The sequence below is a fragment of the Rhinatrema bivittatum genome, chromosome 8 (assembly GCF_901001135.1).
Source record: "Rhinatrema bivittatum chromosome 8, aRhiBiv1.1, whole genome shotgun sequence".
Lineage (NCBI taxonomy): Eukaryota > Metazoa > Chordata > Amphibia > Gymnophiona > Rhinatrematidae > Rhinatrema > Rhinatrema bivittatum.
Window position 1 is genome coordinate 245,151,009 of NC_042622.1, and position 12,881 is coordinate 245,163,889.

Here is a 12,881-nt window from a genome sequence, read left to right on the forward strand (position 1 = left end):
ATGGGAGGCAGGTGAGAGGGGGAGGGTTAGGGAAACAAAAATTGTTTTGCATAAAGCTTAGGAGAGTGAATCACTAAATAGCTTTCGATTTTGCTGCTGCTGGGATGGTCTGTTTTCCCAACCAGGATGGCTGTTATGTTACATTGAAATTGTATTATGCTTATTCTGTTGCATCAGTATTTGTGACATGTATGGTTCACTGTCTGACCTGTTTTGACTAATAAAAAACTTTAATTAAAAAAAAAAAAAAAAAGAAAGAGGACCTTCCATGCCAGATACCTGGGGTTACAGGTGTCCGGTGGTTCAGAGGAGGCAGCATTAGTTGTTCTAGAACAAGGTTCAAGTCCCACGGCACAGGGGGTTTGCATACTGGTGGGCGTAGCCACAATACCCCTTTCATAAATCTGGAAATGAGAGGATGGGTAGAAATCAGCGCATCGTTGTGTAGTGAATGAAAGGCCACTATGGCACTGAGGTGGACACTGAGGGAGGCAGTAGCTAGACCTCTTTGGTAGAGTGTATGGCGATAAGACAGTAACTTCTCCGCTGGGCAGATGAATGGGTCAATGTCCAAGTCAGAGCACCATGAGGCATAATTGAACCATTTTCTTTTGTAGTTTTGTCTGGTCAAAGGTTTTCTAGAGGAAAGTAGAATATCTTCTAATTGAAGCGAGAGGTTTAGGTTTTGAAATAGTAGCCTTTCAACCTCCACACCGTGAGTTTCAGAGAGGAGTGGAGCGGATGTAGAAGCGTCCCTCCGTCTTGTGTGAGCAGACGAAGGTTGTCTCCCAGTGGCATTGGACTGTCTGGGCCATGCCGGAGTTATTAAGATGATATTTGCTTTGTCCCTGATACATTTTTGAACTGTGCTTGAAATCAAGGGTATTGGCAAATAAATATTAAAAATTGCATTTAAATTATGGAATAATAAATAAAAAATTTAAAACGGTATATTCACTAGTAAGGCTGTTACCAATATATGGTTTAGCCTCATGAAAAATACCGGACATCAGTTTACATAAAAGCATAGTGTTCTCTGTTAAGTTCCAATATAAGAGAAGCCAACCAACTCTCACTGGCCTGATAAAATAGCAGCCTGCAACACAACTACCAGGACCTCACGACACACCTGTCAAGAACTACTGGTCGTGGCATCGAGGTTATGCACCTCGTTGGCCCACGCACACACCTCTATGGCATCGAAGGCCCCGAGGGCAGCTCTGATGTCAAGGGGGATTATGGTGCTCGATGGCAGTCCTGGTCCCTGACACTAGAGATTGGTGCTGCTACGCCGCCACATTGAGGCCCAAGGCGCTCGATGACTCCGGTGCAGAGTCCACAGATGCCTATGGCCAGAAGGATTCAAGGGCAGTCACGCACCTAGATGGCATTGAGGGCACCCCAGCATCTCAGTGTCAACGGTAACCATGGCACTCAATGGCAGTCCTGGTCCCGATGTGGTTTTGACAGACGTGTCAGATCAGTGCACTGGTTACAGATGTGCGCGGGCATCCATTACTGAGCATGGCACCGAAGGTGCAGCAGCAAGCTGCTTGCCCAGGCTCCTGCTCACCCTCTCTTACAAGGAGACTGCATTGCCTTCACAGGCAAGCAGGAGGGGAGGCTATATCGTCCAGGGCTCCTGCCTGTGTAGTCTAGGTCCTTTGAATGTGGGGAGGATGAGCTCCCCCCCCCCCCCCCAAAAAAAAGAACAGTGTGGTCCTCAATCTCTTCATTGTCTGAACCTCCATTGATGCCAATTGGTGAAACGACATGGAACTCCTACCCAGGTACAACTTAGGCAAGTCCCCAAGCTCAATGGCCTACACAGATCATCCAGACTGCGTTCTGTCAGTTCTGCCAGCACCTGACAAAGATACAAAAAAACAGACAGAGCAAGGAGAGGACATATATCAAACTGCAGGTGCAGTATTCATTTAATAAGGGACAGTATTAGACTCTACCAGACTGCACAGTGACTAGGGCCCACCATGCGGCTGGCAGACAGCACCAGAGGAAAAAAGGAAAAGAAAAAAGAAAATAAAACTTCCATAAGGTAAGGGAAAGAAAGCCAGCTGCAGCTCAAGAAAAAAATCATTTACAAAAACTGTGAGAAGAATGCAAAGTTGACTACTGTGATACATGGCTCCCACGACCACATAGTTCTGCGGAAAAAGAGTGAGGGACTCTGCCTAGGGGGCAGGGTGATAACTACAGCTGCACATGCTCAATAGGGCATGTTTTAAAGTTCTAGAACCTTCGAGGTCAAAGATTCGGACCAGAACTTCATCCAATGATGCCACCTATGCGTGAGGATTACCGTCCTGCTTGTCCTTGGAGAATATACATAAAAAGCATCAAAAACCTTTTACCCCAACCAACCACCCTCAGCTTCACATGTTGGAGTCTAAAATGTGTAACTGTAATGCCACAGTTTTGAGCCACAATACTATAGTCTTAAGAATCTTGCTTTCAACTATGATAATTCCAGAGAAGACCTGTTGAATGAACAACTAGTAAAGCTGTTTCAAGCTTCTATAAATGACTCCGATGAATTCAGCAACTAGAAATGAAACCAGAGAGAGGATCCATCTATGATTGATACTTACCACTGTATTAATGATTCAGATGAAAGGCCACATCAGCACTCTATCCTTCTTGACAATTAGCCCTGTCCTGTGTGCTACTGTAGCACAAAGACAGACCCTCCAGAAATTGCTTTTGGGAATGATGGAATAAGTTGAAAAACAATGAAGGGCTTAAAGCCTCAGGTCTTGAAGTTCCATGCATTGCTGAGAAGTGGGCTCCCAATACTTTAACCCATTCACCAAACTACAGCTATATCTAAAGGTAACCCCCAAGAACCCTGTAAGCAGAAAGTTGCTGATCTCCCCTAAGCAAAGAAGATTCAAAGGAAAGTAAGAAAGCTACTCCCTATACCCTAGGCTGATGGTGTCATGTTGGCAAGACATTTCCCAGTCATAGCTGGGCAAAAGGTGTAAATGAAAGGAAGGTGACTTGATGTTACTCAGATCAGTCACAGGAGTGCACGTTCCTACAAGGTCATTAGGCCTGTCCTTCCTAGGTATTAAAACAATGCTTCACAAATAGTGGATTTAAACAGTATTACATGGTAAAAATAAAATACCATAAGACTATTTAAAGAAATTAGAAAACAGTTATGTTTCGGTGCACAAGTGAACTACTGCACCCCTAGAAATGTTTTTTGAAAGACAGCCACTGTACTGCTGTCCACCTATTATATGACCCCCACTTCATACATGTACTTACCCCTTGGTTTCCTTGGAACCGGATCGATGGCTTTAGAACTACAGAGGCCTAGAAAACAGAAAAAGAAAATTATACCTTCAAGCAAGCTGCACTGATATTTTTACAAATATGCAAGCTTAATAAATACTAAATCAAGCAAAAGAGTGAGCATATTCTTCACAAGCATGATAATTTTGCAACAAGTCGCAAAACTAATATTTATAAAATACATTGGAAGAATGTAGGAACATTATGGCCCTGTGGATACCAAAAAGAAATTTGTTCACAAGGAACATTTTAAAATGGAGAAAAAATAATTTTCATATTCAAAGTATTCCATTGAAATTGCAATTAAAATACAGCTAATGTCTACTGGGTAAGAAATGTGTTTTGTAACATTTATGCACCCAATGTATATAACCATTCTCGCTTTTCAAATATTATGGCTAAACTATCTCAGCTCCAGGAATGCCATATCATAGTGGCAGGAGATTTTAATATTACTACTGATTTCAGAGTGGATTGTAAACCCTCCAAACCTTTGACGAAAAACTGAAAGCAGATTGGGGTGAATTTTCTCACTTCTGAACTACAATTACGGGATGTCTGGAGGATTCCGCATCCAGATGAGCGGGACTTTACTTTTTTTTCTAATCCTCATAGGGTTTATTCAAGGCTGGAAGCATTTCTTATTTCTAATTCTCTTTTTTCAAATGTTAAATCTACTGATATACTTGATAATGTTCTTTCTGATCATTCTATGGGTTCTCTGACTCTGTTGTGGGGAGAGGGGAATGCCTTGCCCATGGAGGATGAACTCTTTTATATCATGATGAGTTCAAGCAGTTCTTATACCAAGCTTGGTCAAACTATTATTCTGACAAAAACTCTGGGGTTAGTAACACTATTTTTCGGGAGGCTGGTAAAGCTGTACTGCAGGGCCAGATTATTGCCTATGTAGTGGGGAAGAGGCGAAAGGCAGATGCTAACATTTTACAATTAACTTAAAATATACAGCTGTTAAAGGAGAAGCATATGAGTACCATGCAGGAAGATAATGGAGAAATTACTTACCTTAATACTGTCGTTTTCCTCAGTGTAGACAGATGAACTCAGGACCAATGGGTATTGTAGTCTTCTGCTAGCAGATGGGAGATGGAGTCAGATTTCTAAGCTGACGTCACTCTACATATACCAGTGCAGGAAGCTTAGCTCTTCAGTATTCTCCTCGAAAAGCCATTGTGGATATATGTTTGCTTACTAATTTGATTAACTTGGATAAACTTTAATAACTTGATTAACTTGATTGAACTTGAACTGGTTCAACTGAATTTTCAAACTGGAGACCACCAGTGCACTCAATCGATCAACACAGACACCAGATGAGACAGTGGGTGTCTTACGCTAGGGGTAGCCAATGGCTTACCCGTATTACATTAGTCTCGAAGTTGGTTATCAGAGGTTCTCTTTCTGGGGCAGCCGTGGGCGGGATGCTTTGTCCATCTGTCTACACTAAGGAAAACGAAATTATCAGGTAAGTAATTTCTCCATTTCCTAGCGTGTAGCCAGATGGACTCAGGACCAATGGGATGTACAAAAGCTACTCCCGCACAGGGTGGCATGCTGCCCTAGGCCCACTTAGTACCTCCCTTGCGAACGCTTTGTCCTCCCTTGCCTGAACATCCAGGCGGTAAAACCTGGAGGTGTGTGTATGGAGGACCACGTCGCTGCCTGACAGATCTCAGCAGGCAACAGCAACTTTGTTTCCGCCCAGGAGACAGCCTGGGCTCTTGTAGAATGTGCCTTAATCTGCAGAGGTGAGGGTTTTCCTGCCTCTGTGTAGGCTGCCTTGATTACTTCTTTGATCCAGCAGGCAAAGGTTGCCTGGGATGCCGTTTCCCCTTGCTTCTTCCCGCTGTGAAGAACGAACAGGTGATCTGTTCTGAGCACAGGTTCTGATCTTTCCAGGTATCAGACTAGGAGTCTGCTGACATTCAGATGGCGAAGCTGGCGTGAGACCTCCAAGTCCTTGTGATCATCTGGTGATGGTAGCGAGATGGTTTGGTTCATGTGAAACCACTTTCGGTAAGAATGAGGGGACAGTGCGCAGTTGAATGGTTCCAGGCATGATCCTAAGGAACGGTTCCCGACAGGATAGCGCTTGAAGTTCGGAGATGCAACGAGGTGAACAGATTGCCACCAAGAATGCCATTTTTAAAATTAGGAGGCATAGTGATAGACATGTTGGTCTGAAAGACTCCCCTGCTAGGAAGTCTAATACAATATCGAGATTCCATAGGGGTGGTTGGAGATGTTTAACTCCTTTCAGGAAACGGGCCACATCTGGATGAGTTGATAGTCTGATGCCAGCCACCTCGGCTCTGAAGCAGGCCAACGCGGTGACTTGAACTTTGAGGGAGTTGAGGGACAACCTCTTCTTCATCCCAACCTGTAGAAACTCCAGGATTATGGGAATTTTGGCTGTCTGCGGGTGGGTCCCGCGGTCTTCACACTAGTCTTCGAATACTCTCCAGATTCGTACGTAAGATAGGGATGTGGAAAACTTGCATGCTCGAAGCAAGGTGTCAATGACAGACTGAATAACCCCGCTTCTTCAGGCTAGCCCTCTCAAGAGCCATACCGTAAGAGAGAATAGAGACAGATCTTCGTGGAAAATCGGGCCCTGGTGGAGAAGATCCCTGGTGGACAAGTAGTCTTCGCATGTCTGCATACCACGGTCATCTTGGCCAGTCCGGGGCGACTAGTAGAACTAGTCCCCTTGTGGATGTCCCTGCCCAGCAGTGGCCATGGAGGGAAGGCGTACAGTAGGTCTTCCTCTGGCCAGTTCTGGACGAGAATGTCGATTCCCTGGGATTGATGTTCTCGTCTGCGGCTGAAGAACCTGGGGACTTGGGCATTGAGATGGGTTGCCAGTAGGTCCATGGCTGGGAGGCCCCAGTGATTTACTATCAGCTGGAAGGCTGTGGTCGACAGCGTCCATTCCCCCCGGATCTAAGCTCGCTCTGCTGAGGTAGTCTGCTGAGATGTTGTCTTTTCTTGCATTGTGGGAGGCCGAAATCCCTTGCAGGTTTATCTCCACCCATGCCATTAGGGGAGACACCTGTTGGCTCTTGGTTCCTCCCTGGCAGTTGATGTGACTGTTGTCGCATTGTCTGACATTACTCTGACCGACTCGCCCCAGAGTCTGTAGGCGAATTGAGGGCATGCTAGCCTGACTGCTCGAGCTTCTAGGCAGTTTATGTTCCATTCCGCTTCTTCCTTGTTCCATTGTCCCTGGGCCGTCAGCTCCTGACAGTGTGCTCCCCACCCTCGCAGGCTTGCATCCGTGGTGAGCAAGAACCAGTTCAGTGGGGATAGGCTCACTCCTCTGCTTAGGTGGTCTTCCTGTATCCACCATTGGAGCTGATCCCAAACCTCTGCTGGTAGTTGGAGGCGAATTGAGTAGTTCTGGGATAGTGGGTTCCATCATGATACTAGGGGACGCTGGAGCAGTCGTATATGGGCCCTTGCCCATGGACCGACTTCCAGGGTTGATGCCATGAGGCAGAGGACTTGAAGGTAGTCCCATACCTTGGGACGTGGATTGGACATTAATGTTCGCAAGTGTTCCAGTTTCCTTCTCCTTGGAGGAGTGAGGAAGACCTTGTTCTGTTTAGTGTCGAAACAGGACCCCAGTTATTCTAGTGACAGATGGCTGGAGACAGCTCTTGCCTGTGTTCATGACCCAACCAAGCTCCTGCAGTAGGCTCTTGACTCTGGAGGTAGCCTGCCGACTCTCCTCTGCAGACTTTGTCCTGATCAGCCAATCATCTAGATAAGGGTGTATCATGATCCCTTCTTTCCTCAATGTTGCCGCCACGACCACCATTGAAGGTCCTGGGAGCGCCCGGAACTGGTAACGATGACCCAGTATTGAGAAGCGCGGGAAGCACTGGTGGTCCTGATGGATTGGTATGTGGAGGTAGGCTTCGGAAAGGTCCAGGGAGGTTAGAAACTCTCCCAGTTGTACAGCCCTTATAATGGAGCGTAGGGTTTGCATGCGGAAATGTGGTACCCTCAGGTAACGCTTGACATTCTTGAGATCCAAGATAGGTCGGAATGATCCTTCCTTCTTGGGGACGATAAAATAGAGTAGTGTCCATTATTTTGTTGAGACTTGGGCACCTGGATTATTGCCTTCAGGTTGAGAAGTCTTGTTAGTGTGGTTTCTACTGCCAGTCTCGGAGTGGGAATGGCAGGGTGAGGTCAAGAGTTTGTCCGGAGGAATGCTGCAGAATTCCACAGAGTATCCTTCTCGAATTATGTTTAGGACCCAATTGTCCGATCTTATGTCAACCCATCTTCGGTAAAAGAGGGTAAGAAACTCCTATGTCTTCTTCCTGTAGATGGGGCTGCTTCTTCTCATTGTGGAGTACGGCTAGGACCTGTCCCTGAGCCTGCTCCCCTCTTGGTATGTCTGTTCCGAAAGGGCTGAGGCCTTCCAGATGTCAGAGGTGCCTGGAACTGTGTATTCTTGTAGGTTCTGAAACACTGCAATCCTCTGCCCTTGATTCTTCTGGGAGAGGAACGCTGAGATCTTCTATTTCTATCTTCTGGTGGCCGGGGCACTGGGGAATCTCCCCATTTGTTGGCTAACTTCTCCAACTCTCTGCCGAACAAGAGAGATCATCTATAGGGCATACGCGTACGGTTCGCTTTTGAGGTCGCATCCGCTGACCAATTCTGTAGCCAAAGCTGTCTTCTGGCTGCCACTACCGAGACCACGCCCCTGGCTGAGGTACGCACTAGATCTGAGGTTGCATCAGTGAGGAAGGATGCTGCAGATTCCAGTGTTTCTCCAGACAAATTTGCGTCTGAGAGGAGCAAGCAGGAGCGTGCTACCAGTGCGCAGCATGAAGCAATCTGCAGTGTCATTGCTGTTGTGTCAAAAGCCTGCTTTAGGATGGACTCTAATCATCTGTCCTGCGCGTCCTTCAGTGCCACTCCTCCCTCAATGGGAATCATTGTTCGCTTGGAGACTGCACAGACCACGGTGTCAACTTTAGGGAAATGCAGACGTTCCTTGGATGCGGGTTCCAGAGGATATAGGGCTTCCAGGGCTCGCCCCCCTTTGAAGCTGGCCTCTGGGGTATTCCATTCCAGGTCAATCAGTTCCTGGATGGCTTCCATAATGGGAAAGTAGCATGAGGCCTTACGGAGGGACACCAAGATGGGGTTCTTCTTTGGTTCCGCCATAGGGTCAGTGCCTGGGATACCCAGTGCTTCAGAGTCTGGGTAACAAGGGCTGGTAATGCGTCCTTATGGAAGAAACTAAGCATGGTTCAATATGGTTCCATCCTTGGAGGGATTTCTCCTTCTTCCAGGGAGTCGCTCTCGCTCTCAGACAAGTCTGGATCTGAGGTAGGGAGGCTCTTGGTTAGGCAAGGCATATCTCAAGAGGTCTGGGTAGCACTGGAAGGATCCTGGCTTCCAGTCGTTTTTCAACATGGTGCACAGTAGGGGCTGGTTGTGCCTGAACAAAGTTTTGCAGCCCTCTAAAGAATTCCACCCAGGAGAATGTTCCTGGGTCCATGTTGATCCCCTGTGGTGGAGCCGAGCCAGAGATACATCTGTCCAGGGTACAATCAACAGTCGTTCCGGACCACTCTCCCGACTGTAGGGGACCAGGTTTTAGTTCCCTTTGTGCTTCATCACACTGCTGGCCCAGGAGGGGCTCCAATTCTGATTGTGCTGCTCTTATGCGGCAGGCTGAGCAGAGGGAGAGGCCTTTGGTCTTCTTGGTCGGTGGTGCCATGTTTGTGCTCATGGGAATCCTCACAGTGGCTGCGCATGTAGTTATGTTCGCCGGATGCGACAAGTTGTGTGCGCAGCTGTGTGCACAGCTATGCGTATGGCAATGTTGGGTGCACGCAAGTTAGGCGCATTGGCCAACCGACCTGCCCCGAGCATACCGCTGGACAAGGGGAAAATATGGTGCCAACGACCCCGCTTACAAGATGGCGCCCCCCCCCCCCCCCCTCGGGAGGGTCTCCACGTGTGTGGGCCCTCGCACCAGATCGAGGCCTAGACTACCTGGAGCTGCTCAACCCAATCTGTGCCCTTTAAACTCGCCGGGAGAAATCTTCGGTATGGCTGTTCGAGCTCTGGAGACCAGAGACTTAGATTTAAAGGTTTCTACTTACCTTGTCTCGATGCTTACCGATCGTGTGCTGGGCAGTCTCCAGCTGCGGGGGGAGAGGGAAATACCTTTACCGCCGTGCTCGAATCTGCACCCACTGCCTTTCAGCCACCCGGAGGGGCTAAGTCCATGCCGGGATGCAGCTGCTGGACCAAGGCTTACCTCTGAGGATCTCGGAAATCACCTCAGGAATTCTCGACTGGGGGAGGGACCCTTAGGTATCACCGCAGGAGAAGCAGGGCTCAATCTTCTTAAGGTAAATTTTTTCTTCTCCTTTGTTTTAAATTGTTACACTATTCTAGTGTGTGGAATAATGTCCGCATCTGCTGGGAAACGGAAAATACTGGAGAGCTAAGCTTCCTGCACAGGTATATGTAGAGTGACGTCAGCTTTGAAATCTGACTCAGTCTCCCATCTGCTAGCAGAAGAGTACAATACCCATTGGTCCCGAGTCCATCTGGCTACACGCTAGGAAAACAAAATTTATTAGAAGTCCGCAAACAGTTGTACACGCTTTTAGAGCATTGAGCGAATGAGAGTCCATTTATTATAAGTTTCACTTACACAGATATGACAAAAAGGCTGGACAGTTTTTGGCATGCCCCGTCCATAACAAGAGGCTACAGTTTATTTCTTCTCTCAGATTGGCAGATGGATCTAACTTCTAAAGTGGCTGAGAGTTCTAAAATCTTTGTAACTTTTTCAAAAACTATATGCTTCTCAATTTGGAGCAAACCCCCTCACTTGCAGCTTTTTTTTTTTTTTTTTTTTTTTAAAGATGTGCATATTCCCCGTTTAACTGAAGCTCATATCTCTCTTCTAAATAACCCAATTACTGATCTGGAAATAGTAACGCAAATAAAGAAATTGAAATTGTCTAAGACTCGTGGACCAGACTGTTTAGGAAATTTATTTTTTTTTAATTTATGTTTATTAATTTTCAAACTCTGAACATTACAGATAAATCAGCCTTACATCTGAGAGGTGTACATATTGTCATAACCTGTACAGAAACCATTAATTTCATGAACATCATGAACATTATTTATTTATTTTATTTAATAAAGGCTTTTATATACAAGACTTTCTTGATACAAATCAAATCAACTCTGTTTACATCGAACTAAGCAGTAACTATAACCAACCAATCAACAAGAGACAATTTAAAAGGAGCATAAAGTTACATTATAACAAGGATGCCTTAACTGGGAATAGGAAAAAAAAGAGAGGGAGAACGAAGATAAAGTACTATATACAATAGAGTATGGGAGGGAGGCAAGGAGCCGACCTCATGATAACTTGTGAGCGTAATTTAGCATTTGTTTATTTACATAAGTGATGGAACAGTTCTAAGTCAGGCTGTTGGGCTAGTGGCGGGGAAGGCTCGGCAGAACAGCCATGTCTTTAGTTTCTTTTTGAAAGTTAGTAGACAAGTTTCCTGCCTGAGGTCCGGAGGCATGGCGTTCCAGATGGAGGGACCTGTGATAGAGAATGTCCTGTCTCTGATATTTGAGTGGTGTACAATTTTGATTGGAGGAACATGTAAGGATCCCTTGTAGGCATCCCTTAAGGGTCTGGCCATCGAGTGCAATTTGAGAGGGTGTAGAAGATCAAGTGGGGTCTGATGGTGAATATTTTTGTGGATAATTGTCAGTGATTTATGGAGAATCCTAAAGTTTACTGGGAGCCAGTGAAGATCTTTTAGAATGGGAGAGATATGCGCTCTCCGATTGGTATTCGTCAAAATTCTCGCCGCTGCAATTTGGAGCAAGTGGAGGGGTTTTATAGTAGAAGCCGGGAGACCTTGCAAGATGGAATTGCAGTAGTCAATCTTGGAGAACAGAATGGCTTGGAGGACAGATCTGAAATCGTAATGGAATAGGAGCGGTTTGAGTTTTTTTGAGTACTTGTAGCTTCTAGAAGCACTCCTTTGTGGTGTGTTTTATAAATTGCTTTAGGTTCAAGTGACTATCAATTATGACTCCAAGATCTCTAGCGTGGGATATTTGTATGTTAGATTGCAGTTGGTGATGGAAGGGACTGCTTTCTGGGGTGATTAGCAATAGTTCTGTCTTGGAAGTGTTGAGTACCAGGTTGAGGCTTGAAAGGTGATGGTTGATCGTTTGCAGGTGAGAGTTCCATAACTTGAGTGTTGAGTCCAGTGAATTGGATATGGGGATTAAAATTTGAACATCGTCTGCGTATATATAGAACTTAAGTTTTAGATTAGGCCATAACAACCAGAACCTTCAGCATATCTGCATACAAGACCTGTAACGTATGACTTAAACACGTTGATATCAGAGTAGTCTGAGATAGTAACCCTTCCTAACCCTTTCCCGAACTCACATCCCCCCCCCCCCCCCCCGTGTGTCATTGCCTTCCTATATCTGTCTGTCTCTCTAACCAGTACAGGGACTCAGGTAAGAATTCAGGGATTTCCAGATTTTTTCCATTTCTAACCAGTCTAAGTTGCCCGAGCACTATTATATTCCATTGTATAAAGCTTGATCAACAGTTTAAACCAATGATCATGTTGTGGAGCTTCTTATGAAACCCAACCAGAAAGGATTACTTTCTTCCCCATAAGGCTGGCCCTCTGTATAAATGTTTGGCCATATGCATCACCCCCCACTAATTGGAGAGAAGAGACTCCAAATAGCCACCAGATTGGATCCTCTGAAAGTGTGTCCCCTAATAATTGGCTATATGTAATAATCTGCTTCCAGAAGATCTTAATCGGAGGGCAGGTCCAGAAACTGTTGTGAAAGGAGCCCTCCCCTTTACGGCATTTAACACAAATTGGGGACTCTGTAATCTGTGCTTTAAATGCTTTATCCAGAGCCATATAAAATTCTCTCAAAAATTTAAACTGTATTTCTCTATAAAGTACACTTTCCGACCATTTGGGGATATCTCGAAAGCAAAGCATTTAAGTCTGTTTAGTTAATGTGAACTCCGACCAGTTTTGCCAGCTCACAAAAGCCTTAGATGGGATACAGAGTCCGAAAGATTGAGAGGCCGCAAGATTAGCCTTTCAACATCCAAGCTGTCAGTGACAAGGCCTGAAGGTTGGGCTGGCGCAACTGTCCATTCTGAGAGATCAGAGACTAATCTACGCCCAGGCGAATCTGTGGACGGACTGAGAGGTCGCGAAGGATAGGAAACCATGTCTGACGCGGCCAGAAGGGGGCTATGAGAATCATGAGGCCCTTGTCCCGGCGTAGTTTCACGAGAGTCTTGCTGATGAGAGGAAGTGGCGGATAGGCAGACAGGAGACCTGTTACCCAAGAGAGGGCAAAGGCATCCCTCGGTGGAGTCTCGTGACTGCGATGTAGGAAGCAGAAGTTCTCTACCTTGTGGTTGTGAACCGATGCAAAGAGATCGATGCTCGGATACCCCCACTTCTGAA

At 46.1% G+C, this 12,881-nt stretch overlaps 1 protein-coding gene across 5 annotated transcripts in view; it reads right to left on the reverse strand.

The window, feature by feature from the left end:
* ELL (elongation factor for RNA polymerase II) overlaps positions 1 to 12,881 on the reverse strand; it is a 528,830-nt gene that overhangs the window by 361,049 nt on the left and 154,900 nt on the right. For all 5 annotated transcript variants that reach the window (XR_003858420.1, XR_003858421.1, XR_003858419.1 and 2 more), the window contains exon 2: positions 3,292 to 3,339. Coding sequence is in view for 1 of the 5 variants with exons in the window: in XM_029614402.1 (XP_029470262.1) it covers positions 3,292 to 3,339 (48 nt within the window). In the remaining 4 variants the exon portion in view is untranslated. The remainder of the gene's footprint in view (positions 1 to 3,291; positions 3,340 to 12,881) is intronic.